The sequence below is a fragment of the Hevea brasiliensis genome, chromosome 17 (genome assembly GCF_030052815.1).
Source record: "Hevea brasiliensis isolate MT/VB/25A 57/8 chromosome 17, ASM3005281v1, whole genome shotgun sequence".
NCBI classification, from domain to species: domain Eukaryota; kingdom Viridiplantae; phylum Streptophyta; class Magnoliopsida; order Malpighiales; family Euphorbiaceae; genus Hevea; species Hevea brasiliensis.
In genome coordinates, this window is record NC_079509.1 from 6486105 (window position 1) to 6505006 (window position 18902).

An 18902-nucleotide genomic window follows, 5' to 3' on the forward strand; every position below is an offset into this window, starting at 1 on the left:
AGTTTTGAAAATGAGGAAAAAGTTGGTTTTACTCTTCTTTTCATCATATATCAAACTTTCTTCCGAAAAAAATTAATTTAGTCTACTCTGCAAATAGAAAATTGAGGAAAACAAGACAACAAAGGCAAAATAATTTGTAGGAGACTTCACAAAGTCGCATCCGAAGCTGAGAGAGGAGGGGACCAAGCTATCTAACATCTATCAATTTCTTGTTTTGACCAAAAATTAATTAATAAGAACGTTCAACAGACTTGACTAAGGGAACAAAAGGAACAGTGTGGAAGAGAAAGAAGCAGATCATTTTCAAACTGAACAATGAATCTCACATTAGGTCAAAAAGAAGAAATATTTGGGCAACAAATCGCCTAAAGGTATCAATACAACCAAGTAAAACAATCAAAAGACGGCATTACAATTCTGACTTCTTCACAGTTTTATTCCACTTTGCAAGATATGCATGGCCACTTTAGTTCCACCTCAATCCTTCCATAGCTGGCTTGAATGCATTGCATTTTCAGCTATTCTTCCGTAACTTTATTCCAAATGTAAGAAGTCTTCATTGATCTGTCCAAACCTTGTTCCGAGCCAGGAAGAGCCACCGTTCCAAGCTGGAAACAATGTAAAATTTGTCCAGCCCTTACGAATATCACAAAGGATGGTGCGGCTAACCCAAGCCCATTGGCATGAGGTTTTGTTGACTTCATAAATCTGTAAGAATGCATATGTTACCTCTTCCAGTAAGATGAATGAGGCCTCATTACCTACAAACCATGACTGCATTTATGTACAACTTCTTTACAAAATTAAAAATTTGGTTGAATATCCCTGGATCGCATGTAGGTTGAAAATTGAGTAGGTAGTTCAGCTAGAAGCGCTTGAACAACAGAAATTTGTCCACCTGCGAATATTACAGGTGTTACCAACAAACTAAAAATAATCACTTAACCTTTTATTTATCACAATAGCAAATTTTCTTACTTTGTACACTCCGGAATGGTACAAACTGAACTATATCACGTGAAGCAACACGTCCAGTAGAACTTTCGAGTCTCTCTCCTTTGTCAGCATCCAAAATCTATGCAACAGTTAAAACTTCAGAAATTTGGAGGAATTCAATAAGACAATTGAGGTTTCTACCCTAGCATCTAGAATGTAAAGGAATTATTAGTACTTCTATAATCACGTATTCTGGCATAGAAAGAAGTATAAACGTGAATTGCACCTCCATTTCTTTGAAGTCAGCTCCTCCAACTCCAACAATAAGGATTGATAACGGTAGGTCAGATGCCTTCACTATAGCATCTTTGGTTTCTTGGAGATCTGTTACAACTCCATCCTAAGATATTCAACAAATTTCAGCAAAGAATTGGTATAACATAAATTTAACACAATGAAAAGGTTATTCTTCAAAGATATAATAGTAGAAAATTGCAGACTGCTACAAAATTACATCCTATTAGAGTAAGAAATTACTGCTAAATGGTGACGCAAGCCATAAAATTGATAATTATGTTAGCCAAAGTGATTACAATACAAGGACAAATTATCAAGATTTCCAGTTTGATTCTTACCGTAATTATTAACAAAACAAAGTATTTTTTCCCTCCATTTGCAAGAGACTGGCTAGCAATTAGTGCAGCAGTGCTTATCACAGGACCAAAAAGCGTTGGACCCGCTAAAGAAACATTCAAAAGGGCACTTGTATATGCCATCATAATTCCTTGGATTCCTTCAACCTGAGAGATATAGATGCTTAATAAATAGCCGTTCTGTGAGTACAAGTAGGAAAATTAAGTATAATAAAACAAGTTCTAGGTATTTCACCTCACAGTGACTATTGCTTCCATTCAAGTTAAAACAATGAGACACTGGACCATCAATTGGCCGTGCCCCAAATCCCCAGGCAGGGAAGTGCTTGTCTGAATCATAAAACTGCAACACTTCTCCAACTTCTACAATTGCCTGAAATACAAATTGGCAATGTTGAGTTTGTGGCTCATATTTAAAGAAGATATTGTACACCGAAAGCTCCATGCAAAGGTGGGGAATGGGGTGGTTTTGCATGAAGGGGCAAAGACATTTTAATAAAAAGAGGTGTTTCATAATTTCAGCTTTTCCTTACACTTCTACATAAAGAAAAAATCCTTTGCTTTGTAGGGTAATTGTAATTTTCTCTTTCACAAACACACATATATATGCATACAAGTGCTTTATGGACTTGCACACATTGCTGAGACCTGTAAAACTTTTTTCTCATTATTTTCCCTATCCATTTGAGCGTTTGTATGTACCAAGTAGTAACACGTGTCCATTAATGATAGTGATTAAGAACATTAAATATGGAAGACAAGATTTCTCACTTGCTGGTATGCATTTAACCGTCCTGAAGGATCAAGATAATGCAAGGAATCAGGGAGGCGGGGATTTCCATTTGAAGCTGAAAGACGAAAAATGAAAGGCATGATAACATGTTAGGGTACCTATAACCCACTGTTGTCTACCAATGATGATGAAACATAGAAAAGGGGAAGAGGGAAATGGGAAATGATATATAGGAATACAGTAGTGATGACTGTTAAATAAAGAAGGAAAACCTTAATAATAATATAATAAAACACCTAAAGATCATGATCATATGTTGTATTAAAAGGCCTTAGAACTTCCTCCTGCTTTAATGTCACAAAAAAACAAATAGCTAGAGATCTTTGGCTTATAAACAAGCTAAACTTCTTTTCATCTGCAAGTAGATTATACTTTTGCAACACTGATCATAATATATGTAAAGAGAATGGTATGATCAAGTGGTCTAGTTGAATAAATAAATTTCTACAAATCATTACAAGGCACATACGTGAGTAACAACAACATAATGCCCTTTTCTGGTTTATGTTGAAACTTGAAAATCAAGAAAGGAAATATGATGAATCTCACAGATCTGCTATGATGTGTGAACTCACAAATAGAAACACAATAACAAATGTTAAATATAATTGATGACTTGTTAAACCAAAACAACAAATAATAATTTACATTATATTCCCAAAGTAACTAAGATAAAATAATTTAACCTTTAGGAGCAAAAATTCCAGGCATCGTAGTTTAAGTTAAAGACAGATTAAAAGACAAGTACCAGTGAAATCAATAGCCACCATGAAGTTAAGCTCACATCCTCCTTTCAAGTAATCCAAAAAAGTATATTGAACGCTTTCAGAAAACTTATCCACAAATAGCTGGCTCTTTAATACCTGTATAATTAGACAATTTAGGGTAAAGAAAGGTTCAGGATTGAAATTAAATTGCTTTACATAATCAGACCTTGTGATCATGCCCAACAGCAGCGGGTGAAAATAAATTTTCACCTGCCCCACTAGAACGTAGCTTTTCCAAGTCCGCTAGGGATTTTCGAACTTCTCTGTAAATTAACAAAGAAAGGAAGCACCACCAACATTAAGGCATAAAGAGTTGAGGAGAAAAAAAGGAAAGAAAAAAATGAGCTACTGTTGAATTTGTAGCACTCTACCCAATCAAATCATGCTTGCCGCTACTGTTGAAGTTGTAGCACTCTATCACCAGTGGACTATCCTGCAGGTTGAGTTTAAAAAAAAAAAAAAAAAAAAAAAAAGATGTGCTAAGAACTTAACCATAAACAGGTGAGCAAGCTGGGCATCTAAACAACAGACATCATCAAACAGTTTACAAAACCTGCACGTTCAAAGAAGAAGCTGGCCAATTTGGAGCTCCATTTTTATAATGGCACATTCTCTATATATCTTATTATTTCTATCTCATTGAAATTGACAGGAAAAAAATATCAACTAAAAGGCAAGGACCAATATCATTGTTTTTATTAATCTCTGCATATGCTAGAAAGTTGAAGTAAAATCGTCCATGGCTAGCAGCAGTCATTGGACTCAAATAACCAACCAAACCTTTGTGGCCCACACAAAGCCCTGTTTAAAAATTTCATTTTCCATTTTTCTTCAGATAGATGTACTGGACAACAAGATGCTGGATTTCTACTAGGAAATACAAATTCTGACCCCAAATGCAATATTCCTTTTACCTTGCTTCCAACTTGTTGAATATTCAGAAAGATAGGTTTCCATATCGGGTTGTGATCATTCTTTAAGACTTCAGTTTTACACGCAGGAATGGGGTTCCCACTCTCAACAGTTTTTGAGATTACCAGGAAAGGGTTCTGCAGATAAAACACCAAACCATCATTCATTTTTCTCAAAAAATATTTGACAAGGAAAGAGAAATAAAAACTTAGCAACCCATACAATTCTTGAGAACAGATCCTTGTGTTCCAAATCCGAACACCTTAATATCATCTCTGTTGTAGTCTTTGAGCTAATGCATTCCTCAGCATGCACAACAAGCTGCCCACGCTGGGGATGGCTTGATATTGTGGAATCTTCTTTTTGTACCAGATCTAAGGTCAGCGACCTATTTGGTTTAGTCAAAATCTGCATAGAGAGAAACAAAAGTGTAGGTTCTTAGAAAATTCAAATTTAATTTCAGTCCTACAATTCCCATTTTTATATATGCATCTTGGTTACCATGAACAGAATGTACTCAAATTCTTATCATATGTTTTATAAGACTGTTTAAGGAGCGCAATGGAATATAATGGGATAAATTTCCTTTTCATTATTTTTTTTAAACAATTCCTTCTCATAATTCCTTTTTCTTTATTCCATTACATTCTTTCATGGTCTACCAAATATAGAATTAGATATCAGCCACTGTCATGGAATGTAAGGATCTCTCTTGCTAGAATAAAATTACAGGGATTTCCACATTTCAGTAGAAGAAAGTTGAAGTTCTCATTATTTAGTAAGTCTACAAGAAAGTATGGCATAAATTAGGATGGCCTTCATGTCATACCTCAGACAAAACACAAGATGCTTCACCTAGAAATTGTTGCTCATCTAGCTTGAGCATCTGCAATTGTTAAATCATTTGTTAATTACCATTCCATTCAGTCAAATGAGAGTAAAGAGAAAATCTTTAGTACAGTCGTTCAAACAAATTTTTCTAATTGAATTTGTATTCATGACATCCAAACAGTATATGCACATAAATGTTGATCATTAAGTCATTAGTGAACACAGGTAGAAAGCTTAAAACCACCAAGAAGTCAAACAAATCTCCACAAGTTTGTTAATGCACAACTACAACAGCCAAGTTCTCTTCCCTTGGCATGGAACGCTAAAGTGTGAAATCATATGCATAAATATGTTATAGATGAGCCATAATGTGTAGCAGTGTAAATGCCAGAAAAGCACAAGCATCACCTGGTTAAAATTTTCATTTCTCCTCATCACAGATATCTTTACCAGGAAAAGAAAAAGGTTTTCTCTTTATAGCATTAGAATGCTAGAAAAGAAAAAATTGATTCAAAAAATTGGCAATTATCCAGCTAGTATTTAGTCTCTATGCAGTAACGAACTTAAGGTTTTGATTCAAAAAAGCTTATTATGAAGAAATGATTAAACCTAAAATTCAAGCTTATAGATAAAACACGCCCGTTCATGCTAAGGTGGCTGTCCTTAGAGTGTTCATGAGAAACCCTTGTGATTTTAAATAATAAGAGGTGGTGTCCGAAATTCAAACCCTATATATTTTGATCAAAGGGGCTCTCAAACTATGTTAGGAAACTACTCAACCTAAAAGCCCAAACTTATAGGTGAGGATCAAGAATAGTTTAAATTGCATGCAAAACAATTTCCTCTACAATTAAAGTGACGAAGGAAAGAGTAGACGGAAATATAAAAATATACCTTAACATCTATATCATGAAATTGAGTGTCAACGTCATATATATGAAACCTGTAGTAAATTTTACATATTAAATTACAGTGAAACCAATAAAATGCATATTTGGTCAAGAAAAAAAGAATTAGAGTTCCAAGCATTGAACTTACAGCAAAGTTTGTACAACTTCAAACTGGAATGTGATAGCATATTTCATAATCCACGTGGGATTCAATGAATTAAGAACTACTTCAGTGCGGAAAACTTCAGTAGGTTGTCCATCTCTCGCTTTTGTATAAACAACCACCATAGGATCACTCTAAGGCAAAGAAACTTATATGAGAAGATTTTGAAAACAGTAAAAAACCTGGAGCAATTTAACACAATTTAATATATCAAAAGTTCTGTTAATGTCCTAGCATTCAAGTTTATCTTTATTTCATCTCTATTTTATCTATAAAATTTATAGCCTAGAAAAGCTCCAAAGGATGTTCAAGACACGTACAATAGAAGCATACAAAAATAAAAACCTCCATGTCAGGAGTATGGTTGTGTTCTTATAATGACTTAGCTAATGTTATGACTAAGTAGTTAGTGAGATGAGTTGGTTGGATTAAGCAATTACATACTGAAATAGGAAATGAGAGTAAATGGTATAAATCCCTTGCATTGTAATTGATAGGCATTCATCAAATCAATAATACAACAATTATTTCGTCTCTCTCTCTCTCTCTCTCTCTCTCTCTCTCTCTCTCTCTCTCTTCTTCTTCTTCTTCTTCTTCTTCTTCTTCTTCTAATTGTGGTGTTATGGTGTTTGTTGCTAAACAATTATTTGCTCTTTTCAGAGGAAAACCTTGCTGGAAAATGCAATTTCTTGGAGCAATGGAGATGAATTGATCTTACCAATTCAAGAGAATCATGATTATATGTTTTGTTCTTGTGTATTCCTAGTTTCCATGGATGATAAGTGGGAGAAATCAAGAAGGCTGAAGAGAAATCAATCTAGAAGGAAGCTGCCTCCATAATTCTTAAGGAATATGAATTTGAGAGATGGAGAAGCCAGAGAAAGAAAGGCAAATATGAAGGAAGAACTTCCAGTTTTAGCGTATTAGTTTTGAACATTACAATTCATTACAGGACTTAGTAGTAGCAGGTCGTCTATAATTGCAATGTGTTTTTGCTGATTATTGTTCCTTTCTTCATTCTTGAGGACAAGAATGATTTCAAGAGGAGGGGAATGTTATGACTAAGCAGTTAGTGAGATGAGTTGGATGGATTAAGCAGTTACATACTGAAATAGGAAATGGGAGTAAATGGTATAAATGGCCCTTGCATTGTAATTGATAGGCATTCATCAAATCAATAATACAACAATTACTTCCTCTCTCTAATTCTTCTCTCTCTCTCTCTCTCTCTCTCTCTCTCTCTCTCTCTCTCTCTCTTCTAATTCTGGTGTTCTGGTGTTCTGAGATTCTGCTATGCAATAGCTAACTAGCACAGCAACTTTAGATTCATTCTATCAGGATTCAGTGCAATCAAATTAATCTCAAACTGAAGAACACCAGAGCCATGTTTAAGGACCATAGTTCAAGACATAATGCCATGTTTGAGCAAAAATAAGTTCCATGATAAAGATCAAATATTAAATTAAGAATAATTTGTAAAAATAATGTTATCAATAATCTTCTTGGGCATTCCTCGGGCATAAATAAATGGTACCAAAGCCAAACCAATATAAACGCCCCAAGGATTCTAAAGTGTGTTAACTTGTAGTCTGCCATATATATGACATTTTAGCCTCTTCAATGGTACTCACCAAACAATTTTCTTGGGTGCCTTGTGGCACTAGTGATTCCCTCCATTGCCACATCAAAGGATTAGTCAAATAGAGTTTTTGTACACAGTTAGGTAACTAATAATATAACCTAGCTTTAGGCTCTTGGCCACATGGAGAAACCCATTCCATTGAATGCTAAAGAAAGGACACACTTGATGATTCCCTCTAACTAACAATCATGTAATACTGGTATAACATAGTTTTTAACTGTGTTTAGGGATGTCCACCAAACAAGACTCTCTATGCCACTAGCACTATGAATTCATTGAGATGATCTTGTATTTCTACTTGTTAATGGCACTTTGGTTTAATAAAGTTCACAAACAATTACATGGTAGTACATCTACAAACAATTCAAGGGTATAGCTTTATGCTTAATTCCACATACATTATTTTGCTAAATGTTTCCAATAGCATTCCACTTTAGTGAATATTATTGTACACATGGCCAAATGTTATTGGCTTAAGATGCTGACTTTCGAGCATATGAAAATTGTCACAGAACTTCTGAATTCTTATTCAATTAATAACCCAATATTGTTCAAGAATCCATTATAACAGTATCTCACATACATTTTTACATCAAAATGCAAAAGTTGTATCTCACATACATTTTTACATCAAAATGCAAAAGTTGATGTTAGCGTATGGTGTCTTAAAACACGGAAAAAAATGCTTTTCAAGGAAAAATACATGGCTGCATATAAAAGATTTGCATAACTTAAGCAAATTTTATGACAAACCATAAATTCATCACAAACATTAGTAGCCCACAAAAGAAAATTTCAATCAAAAAGTAATAAGAAGTCTGGCAACAAACCTTAGATAGCACATCCCGGTCACGCAAATTTGTAGCAGAAAATGACAGCTGCAAATATATGGATTTTTCAGGTAGGATTCAAGAAAAACAAAAGGTAAAGAGTAAGCTGGGAATGGAAATTTGATGTATATGATCAAATAAGGTAAATAATTTACCAATTGCATACAAGTTTGCTGGTATCAAGTATAATATTCTTTCCAAGTAACCACCCATTTAGCCCAACACCCTGAATCATTAGAACCCTAGTTCAATTTTACAGTGATTGTTTTAATGAGAACGAGAACCATAACCTTAATAAGTCAATAATGATTCTCAAAGTTAACCTAACATTCTCAAATTCTACCGAAATGCCTTTTGAAAACGGAAGGTTGCTTCAAGTAAAAGACGCAGTAGAACAATCAATCAATTTTCACACAGTCCTACTCCAACTACATAAGTTATGAAATTAATAATTATGTCAAAACTATGCTATTTATTAAGAAAAAAATATTAATAATAAAAACTCCCAAACTCTGCTCCACTTGATAGCTTCAGTTTCTATTCAGTTAAAAACTCTTCGTGTAGCATCCCTGTGACTTTGTCATTGGCTAAAAGCCGCTTACAATCAAAAGCTACAAATCAAAGCTAATTCCAAACTGCTACCTATAAAATGCTATAAATGAAGATATAGAATGCCACTCCTAGACCTCTAAGTTCTCGATTTCAGAGCATTACACCTCTAAAATGTACTCCAAAAAGCTTGTCACTAGAAGAATATAGAAAGTAGTATCTCTGGATCCAATTACACTGAACCAACCCTCATCTAAGCTTATGAACGAAATAACATAAAATAATTACAAAAGCAAGCGAGACACACAGAAACAAGTAACTACCTCGATCGGAGAAAACATAGCGTGGAAACCACGAGACTTGAGATAGTAATCGACGGCATCATTCGCAGCAGCATCAGCGCCGCCGGCAGCAGCAGCTGTGCCACCGACGGCCGCCCTTCCGCCGGCCACATCGGAGCAGCAGTTCCCCATCCCAGCGCCTTCAAAGACAACTCAGCAACAGAGCTCCCAAATTAAATATGTGTAATTGGCTCAATGATATAGACAAAAGGAGAAATGGAAAAAAAAAAAAAAGAGAAAAAGTGGAGAGAGAGACCGGTTATCCAATTTCAGGACGTGTAGCCAGTGAAGTTTGATAGATATGTGGTCCCCACTCTCCCTTCCCAGTCTTTGTCTAGGGGTATCCGTTGCAGTCCTTTTCAAAAAAAAAAATACGCGTCTGTCGTAAGCGCTTTGCTTATAAGATATTTCCGCGAAGCAAAGAGAGAGGGCAGGGAGATTTTGCTCAGCTACGGAAATATTAGATCTGGGGTTAACCAAGTATCCACTTAAAATCTGCCAACCGTTTGCCTCAAGCCCGTGATGAATTTACTTTGGCGCCCTTTTTTAGGTTAATATTCATATTCAGAAAAAAAAGGTGCTCTTAAGAAAAAATATATATATTTTAAACGCCGTAGTTTTGACTGTATGTTATGGTATGGTAAGTGGATTGAAAAATTAACGGTCTTTGCTCTTATGACCGTTTAACGCGCTTCAACGACTTGAAGTTTGAATTAATTAATGGAAGAAAAGATTTTGCCTATGCGAATGTGCGATTGTTGAGAAATTACCCGACGGCGTGAAATAGGCAAATTGGCGGTATTTCTTATGAAAGTTTGGACCACGCTTGAAGAGTCCAAAATGCCACATTATTAATATATGAACATCATATTAATAAAATATCTTTCATCACATTATAAGAAAAATATTATAATAATAATAATTTATTAATTTATTTTAATAATATTTTTCATATTCTTTTAATTCTGTTTCTACTATAAACACTAATTTAAAAGAGTAAGATTTCAAATAACATTATATTATTATTATTATTATTATTATTATTATTATAATTTATTAATTTATTTTAATAATATTTTTCATATTCTTTTAATTCTGTTTCTACTATAAACACTAATTTAAAAGAGTAAGATTTCAAATAACATTATATTATTATTATTATTATTATTATTATTATTATTATTATTATCATCATCGTCGTGATGGTCTAAAAATATAAAAAATAATATTTATAAACTTTTTTATGATATTTATTTAGAATTATTAGTCTATTAAATATGTAAATTTAATTTATAATTAATAAATAATTAAATTTATTTTACTCTTAAAATTTATGTAATTTATAATATATTTAATTTATTTTTTCATATTTAAAATGTAATAATCTGAATTTTAAAATATAAATTTTATATTTTTATATGATATTTAAATATTATTTTAATAGTATTTAATTAATTTATAATTTTTGTAAAATCCCCATTTATATATTCTTAATATTATTTCTAAACATATTTTATAAATTATTTAATAGCCTAATTTAATTGAAATGATTAGTTTTAAATATTAATATTTAATCAGTTAACAAGATATAGTATTACATTATTTCTAGCCTTGGTTCTAAGATTGATTTAATTATTATTAATTTAATAATAATTATTATTTTTATCAATTTTATTTATTATATTTTCTTAATTTTCCATGTATAGTATTTTGGGAAACTTGGTCTGTTGGGACATATTGTAGTGATCTATGCAATGTTCTTGATGTTTGTATATAAGTTACAGATTACAGTACTGACATGGGGTTATTGTGTAGAGATGCGTACATCCTCAATGTGTTTCCTAAGGGTGTTCGTAGATGGCCTCTGTTTTTGTACAATTACACCAGAATAGAGTTCTATTTTTGCCAAGGAGTTTGGAACTCCTAGTTAGGGGTTGAAAACCCTTGAGCTAGAATATCGAGAGTCACAGTTAAGCGATAACTATAGTCAGTAACTTGGTTACTTTAGCAGAAGCTAGAGTTATATCAGGAGTTGTCATAAAAATTAGAGGTTTTAATATAGTCACAAAATTAAGGTAGTACTTACAGAGTGAGACCATCTAGTCTCTGATATGAGGTCTTAGACAGTTTTAGCATTACAATGGATGTTTTGCCTAAAGTTTTGTAAAAAAATAGTATCTTCCTTATGTGGCAGTAAGGCACAGAGTATGACTTTGCTTCCCCAAAAAGGAGATCGGATGCTATGAATGATGTTTATAACCTGTGAAATGACATTTTAAGGGGTTTGCAATATGATAAGAGAGCAGATAGCCTAACATGATTGTGGCAAGATGGCAAAGGCAGTGCCTCTTTTGTAATCAGTTGTGATGAAAGTTATGGTCTTATCCTTTCAGGAGAGATAGAAGGTTACTACTAGTGATAGTGACCTATAGAATAGTGTCCCAAATGGGACCGTAGAGTGAGGTAGAGAGTTGTTAGCTTAGGTATCTTGAAGAGAGTACAAGTTCCATTGTAGGAATCATAAGTGATCAGATTATGATGGATGTAAAGCCTTTGAATTGAATAACGAGTTTGGGTACCCAATATCTTATATTTTGGCTAATTGAGTGGATATGAGAAAATAGAATCCCTGCAGATCCCATCCTTGAGGTAATAAGGGGTAGTATGTGGTCTAAAGGACAGAAACAGAGATTATATAGTGAATGCATGGCTACTATTCCCTAGGTTCCTCCTTAGCTTCTTTTTGCACCAGATAAAAGTATACTATAAGTAAAGGAAAGGATAAGGACAAAGGTTAGCATAGATAAATCATGTAATATGTATTTATATGGAAGGAGTGCATAAGGGTAAGATGAAATAGTTAGTTCAGATGTAGCAGGAGAGATAACACAAATGCTAGTGAAAGTGCTAGCTAAAGTGGTCAAAGGACCAATTATGAGTAACATCAAGATGTTGATGACTTGATCGAGAAAGTGAAGAGATACAAGTTTCCGACATGACAGCCTGGTCAAGAAAGAAAATAAAGCTAAAGAATAAAATAACCAAAGTTCGATTTTGGGTAAGATAAAAGGAGTTAACTAAAGTAGGGGTGGCCACAGTCCGGTTTGGAACCGGAATCGAACCGATCAAACCCGGATCAAAACTGGTTAAAACCAAAATCGTTATTAAATCGAACCTAAACCGTTTCTCCATGGTTTAGTTCAGGTTCAATATATTATGAAACCATTGAATCGTCGGTTCGATTCGGTTTAAAATCGTTGATTTAAAATCAAATCGAACCAACAGTTCGATTTAAACCTGCACAGTCACATCACACTGCAATGCGACTGCAGCGATCGCACCTAGTGTCTTTGCACGCACCATGACCCCCACCCCCTGCACTCTGTCAATTCATGGGTCATTTCCTTATTAAAAAAAAAAATCTTAATCCTTTTTTTTTTAATTTCAACTGTAAAAATTGTAATGTTTACATTTCTTTTTTAATTTCAAACGGTAAAAATTGTTACCGTTACAATTTTTTTTATTATTATAAATTTACTTTTTAGTCCCTTAAACAGTAAAAAAATAATTAATTTTTAGGGATAATTTTGAAAATAAAAATTTATAAAATCTCTATAAATACCCCAACTCACTCCCTTAATTCATTCACATAATTCTTAAATTCTCTAAAATCTCTCAAATTCTCTACACAATCATTCTCAAATCTCTCTTTAATTCTCAATATTCTCTAAATTTCTACATTTTATTTTTTTATACACTCATAAAAATTTTTAATGCTTCATTATTATACTCAATAACTTTATTATTATTTTTTATATTATTATTAAAATTTAATATTTTCTCTATTACACTATTTTTTTATATCCACACAAAAATTTCTACTACCTCTATTTTTTTTAATATTCTACACTAATTTTTTTTTATTTTCAAATTTCTAGTATCTTTTTTTTTTTTATATCTTATACACTTTTTTTTTAAAATTTCTAGTACCTTCTATTTTTGTTATCTTCTATACTATTTTTTTTTTTTAATTTTCAAATTTCATCATGCGATTTTTTTTGTTTTTGAGAAAATGGCAAGTAGTGGATTTGGAAGTTCATCAAGTAGCAAAGGGAAAAGTAAGGTTGGTGAATCAACATACCCAAATCCAAATGAGTTTACTTCAATTGATCTAGACAACATAATGGAGCAAATTGGGGATGATGATAATGATGTTGAAGTTCAAGAGTTATTTCAACACACTGAAGAAAGCCAAAATCAACAAGCTGAGAAAGACGAGGCAAAAAAAGCACTCACATCCGACATCTTCAAAGTCCACTTTACAAAAAAACGAAAATCCAAAAATACATTTGATGTAATTTGTAATCACTGTGGCCAAGTTTACAAGTTCAAAATAGGAGGTGGATATGGCACATTCAAGAGACATTTGGTGCAAAAGCATCCAACTAAAATTGGGTATGATAAGTCTCAAACTCAAATATCTAGGTATGCAAATTCTAAATCTTAATCTTTATTTCAATATTCTGATCAGAAAAATATAGAGAAATTAGCAAAAATGATTTGTATTGAGCATTTATCATTTAATTTTGGTAAAAAACTTGATTTTATTAATTATTGTCAAAATGCTTTAAATCCTAATGCAAAACGCATTCCTAGAAATACTTCAAAACGCAATATTTTTTCTTTATTTAAAAAAGGAAAAAAAGAATTACAATAATTTTTTTTAAATATGAGTGCATGAGTGTACACCCCTAATTTTTAAATTTATTATTTTTGGGTAAATATTGATATTTTATTTTTATTTGAATTTTAGGAAATTATTTGAAATTTTTTCAGATTTTAGAAATTGGGTTCGATTTTCCGAAAATATAAACTTTGATGATTTTTAAAAATTAATTTAAAGACCACGTGGCAAAACTAAAAATATATTTGGAGTCAACGAATTTTTCTGAGTTTTCTGAAATTTTTTCAAAATTTTTGGACCTCGTTTTCGGTCCCAAGGTAGAGTAAAAATTTAAAATTTTGTATCCTGAATCGAACCGGCCGAATCGAACCGGATTGGATCGGACCGGTCGAATCGGATAGGCTTCTTCTTCCTTTTTCTTCCTCTCCGCGCGAGTCCTGACCTCCCCTCCTTCCCTCCCCGTTTTCTCTCTCCTCCCTCACCCCTAGCCAACGCAGCCGCCTCCCCAGCCACCTTAGCTCACCGGCGCGCTACCCCACCACCTCCCCACGGCCGGCCGACGCTCCAGGCGGCAGGAAAACGAGCGCGAACACCTCCCCTATGCGCGCGCGATGCTTCGTCTTCTCGACCGAAATCCGGTCGATTCGGCCACCAATTGGGTCGGGTCTTGTGTCTAAACCCATCTACACCTCGAGAGCTTTCCATAGACACCAAGAACACCAAAATCCATTGAGTGGTTTGTCTAATTTTTTGTCTGGGAAGTTTTAGCCCATTTTGACTTTTGGGCTAGATTTCTCGCAAACCGTGAACTCCACGAGAAAATCGAGAGTACCAGAGTGCTCCACTCGTCGAGAGCTTCGCGGCAATATAAATTTCAAAATTTTTTGACACCGTTTTTTGGTGGGTCCTATGAAACTTCGTAGTGCTTTTCCGAGCATTAAATGAGCTTAGAAAATTCTATAAAATTTATGTACTAACCCCCGTGTTGTGGGCTTCGTGTAGGTATATTCAATTCGCAGAAATTCGACAGTTGTCGGGGTCTGTGAATTTCCGGCTAGACAGACCGGTTACCAAAAAAGTCTTGGAATCAGATCGAGATTTTGGCTCCCCCACCGTTGTCAGACGTCTCGAGCGCGTCCCCGGATTCGGAATCGGCATAGGTAAACCCGAACCTTACTTTTTCGTAATTTTCTAGTACTTAAATGGGATTAAAAATTCATAAAATATTCGTGGTAGCTCAGAAAATTTTGATTCTTTTTGCAATAGCCTAGTAATATTGCTAAGGACCGCGGGGTAAAGTTTTAGAATTTTTAAAGCTTATTTGGACAGTTTTTGCAAAAATGATCAATTATAAGGACTAAACTGTGAATTTACATATTGTGATTGAGGATTATTTGGATGGGCCCAGGAGGGGCTGTGTAATGTGATTGAGTTGTGAGTGTATGATTTGTGAATATAGAAGTGCGTTTTGAGCCCTTTTACAGGTTGGGTAGGTCCTAGGTATAGGGGAGACTCTGCCAGATTTTCGGCACGACTTAGGACGTATTTGGCCTTTTCTTAGTTTGTATTGAGTCAAATTTATTAAATGATTATAATAAAATTGTCAGGTGAGCCGGGACAGCCTTCTTCCTCCTCCCAGCCGCCACAGTGACAGATATCAAGTCTGTGAGTAAAATATTAATTTTAATTGTAATTTCGATATTATTATATGTTCAAGCATGCCCATGCATCACTTATATGCATATATCTATGTAGTTAAACTCTAGGCACAATTTATGTTGCATTCATAACTGTTAAAGTGCATGGATGTTGTTGTGGTAATTTGGAGCAGTGTGTGTGCGTTTGCGTGCGTGTGATGTGGTGTTGGCTATGGATAGGACGGGTAGACACGGCTTGAGATCTTCGCTGGGACCCGGTCCTTCGGGGTAGACACGGTTTGAGTTCTTCGCTGGGACCCCGATTTGGTTATTTAGTGGAAGTCCGAGCTGAGTTCTTCACTGGCACTGGTTGGATTTAAGAGAGTTGTATAGGGAATTAGCTCCCATATATTTATGATTTGACATTACTGGGTGCGTAAGTGCTCCAAATTACTTTTTTGTTGTTATGATGTGAAAAATATTGCTAATGTTGTATTTCACTCTACAAGGTGCATTAGCTTTAGATAGTTATAGAGATTATGGTTAAAATTGATATTTTACTCTCTGAGTCGAACGCTCACTCCTGTTCAATATTTTTCCAGGCCACAGGAGGATATTTTTGAGGTTAACCTGCTTTTCTCCCTCGCAGGTCCTTTATTTATTTTTGTATAAACCTGTTAACTCTTAGAATTTTCCTATGTGTTAGAAATATTTATTTGAATTGGGTCTGTAATATAAATTATTATTTTGGACCTATAAACTTATTATTTTATGCATGTTGATGGACTGGATGAGAGAGCTGAGCTCCCATTTATTTTTATGTTGTGTGAGTATGTGGACGGTGAGCTGAGCTCCCCAATTGATTATATAATGTGTTTACAGGTCGGGTGAGTCAAAAATTCCCTGTTGAAAGGTTTATTTTATGGTCGGACTCTGTCCAGTTGAATTCTTGAAATTGGGCTCAAATGGGCCTTAGAGTTGGGTTAAGGAATAGTTAGGCTTACTACGGGCCTCGGGGGCTTTAGGCTGGCCCAGGTCCTAGTGCCGGTCCGGCTCATAGGTTGGGTCGTGACAATGAGTTTCTATTTGTAGTGATATTTGGAGTGATTATTGGCAAATACATTCATATATGGGTGTAACATGTTATTGGATTAGTGATGATTAGATAATGCAAAGAAGAATAATTGCATTTCGTGTTTTTTATGAGAGACATACTGCTGATAATATTTATAAGATGATTAAAAATATTTTAGAAGAATATATATTAGTTTATAAAATTTTTTCAATTAGTTTTGATAATGTTGCTGCAAATTCTGCATCAATTAATGACCTTAAGAAAATTTGCCGACCTAGTTTTGGGGGAAAATTTTTTCATATTAGGTGTGCATGTATTGTTTTAAATTTGTGTGTGCAAGATGGTTTAAGAACCCTTGATGAATTTATTTCCCCCATTAAAAAAGCAATTTCATTTTTATGGGGACATCCACAAATTATGAAATAATGGGCTATATTTTGTAAAATAAATAATAGAAGACCAAAAAGATTTCCAAGAGATGTTCCCACTCGTTGGAATTCAACATATGAATTAATAAATAAGTCATTTGGATATAGAGATTTATTGTGCACATTTATTAGCAATAATGTGCCACAAGTTCAACTATATCCACAAAATTAGGATATTTGTACAAAATTTTTGAATATTTTAAAAGTTTTTAATGATGCTACATATACATTGAGTGGTGTTTATTATCCTACATCTCATTTATTTATGATTGAATGTCTTAATATTGTTGGTGCATTGCAAGACTGTGACACCCCTTACCCGTCTACAGTTTAGTCGAGCAAGATATGCCACACAGTGTATCGAAACACCATAATTTATCTCATTGATATTTATCAGTTCTTAATTTATTTATTATAGTTATTAAGTGAAATTTATGAAATTGATCTCATTTAGATTATTTATTAAAATTATAAATTAATTTGCGGCTTCGAAAATTTTATAGAAAATCCAGCAGAGTGCCGGCTAAAATTGGAGAAAACAGTTCTTCGAAACTTGTGAAAAACACTTTCAATAATTTCCAATCATTCTCAAACTCCATTTGTATCACATCAATTTACAACAATTTCTTAACATTTCCTCCATTTGTTATTCATTCATTTCACATCATCATCAGGCTCAAATCATAAATAAATTCTCATATGTTATTTATAAACACGAAGTTACAAATACTTATATTAATATAAAATTATATTACATAGGTTTCAAATATACATGATAAAATAAAAGTTTAATTACAAAACTTATAAAAATCACAAAATACAAAATGGGACCTAGTGTCCTACCAATGCACTGTAGCTTGTGAGGTGACACGGATACTATGCAGAATTGTGAACGGCTTTACCCAATCTGTGGTCTACTAGGCCCTCTGTCCAAATCTTCAGTACTTACACATTGTAAAAGCGACGCGCTAAGCATAAAGCTTAGTAGTGCTAATAATACAAGAAAATATAATATGCAAATAAAAGTAATAATTTCCTAGTTATTGTGTTCATAAGAAATGAATAATTACTAACTTATTATTTAGTCGAGGGCTAATTACATTTTATGATATTAACTTCTTCTTGCATTTTGTTAATTATTTTCTTAATGATTTTGAGCTTCTTTGTATTTTATTGTAATTATTCTTGATATTTAATTTCTGTATTTTCTTTAATAATCAGTTCAATTACAGTTATACTTTTTCATGCCCAAGTAACCTATACAAGTTGACCGGACTGGATAAACGGGTAAACTAGCACTAGGTACCAGGTACCTGGGGCCGTCACACCATCGGTCACAATGTGTCTCTCGGTGTGCAAACAGAATGGCTAATAAGCCATAAAAGCAATAAGGCATAAAGCCAAGTATAACATCATAATCAGTATAACCATAGGCTATCATCACAGAATGGCAATGAAGCCATACATTATACACAGTACTGCTATTAGAACCCTATTGGCATGCCAACCTATCCAAACCAATCACATTATGCCTACTAGGGCATATTACAAAATCATTTCTTGAATATTTGTACTTTACATATAAGGTTACTATTTATTTCATTAGTCAACTAAAATGTTGACTTTTTCATAGACAATAGGTATATTGGTTTTAATATCCCCAACATACCACATTTTGCATTCTAAAGTTGTTGGTATTGGTTGCCAATATCATTTCAAAGCTTAGTGTTAGTTATTCACAATTTTCAGATTTTAAGCATTAAGTTTACTG

At 33.6% G+C, this 18902-nt stretch overlaps 1 protein-coding gene across 4 annotated transcripts; it reads right to left on the reverse strand.

Moving 5' to 3' along the window:
• Positions 1–300: 300 nt before the first annotated feature.
• Positions 301–9696, reverse strand: LOC110637685 (protein BONZAI 1). 4 transcript variants are annotated; one of them, XM_058139496.1, is made up of 17 exons: positions 9564–9696; positions 9290–9447; positions 8418–8465; positions 5931–6079; positions 5787–5835; positions 4891–4947; positions 4284–4469; positions 4064–4198; positions 3521–3582; positions 3316–3412; positions 3131–3245; positions 2361–2437; positions 1825–1962; positions 1572–1736; positions 1172–1336; positions 979–1075; positions 301–898 (listed from the first exon to the last, which is right to left on the reverse strand). In XM_058139496.1, the coding sequence occupies exons 2-17, from the start codon at positions 9437–9439 to the stop codon at positions 804–806; spliced, it is 1785 nt and encodes a 594-aa protein (XP_057995479.1). In that variant the 5' UTR covers positions 9440–9447; positions 9564–9696; the 3' UTR covers positions 301–803. The 4 variants fall into 4 exon arrangements, with proteins under 4 accessions (XP_057995479.1, XP_057995481.1, XP_057995478.1 ...); XM_058139498.1 differs by lacking the exon at positions 9564–9696 and having other exon boundaries at positions 1223–1336; positions 9290–9544; XM_058139495.1 differs by lacking the exon at positions 9564–9696 and having other exon boundaries at positions 9290–9524.
• Positions 9697–18902: the final 9206 nt, after the last annotated feature.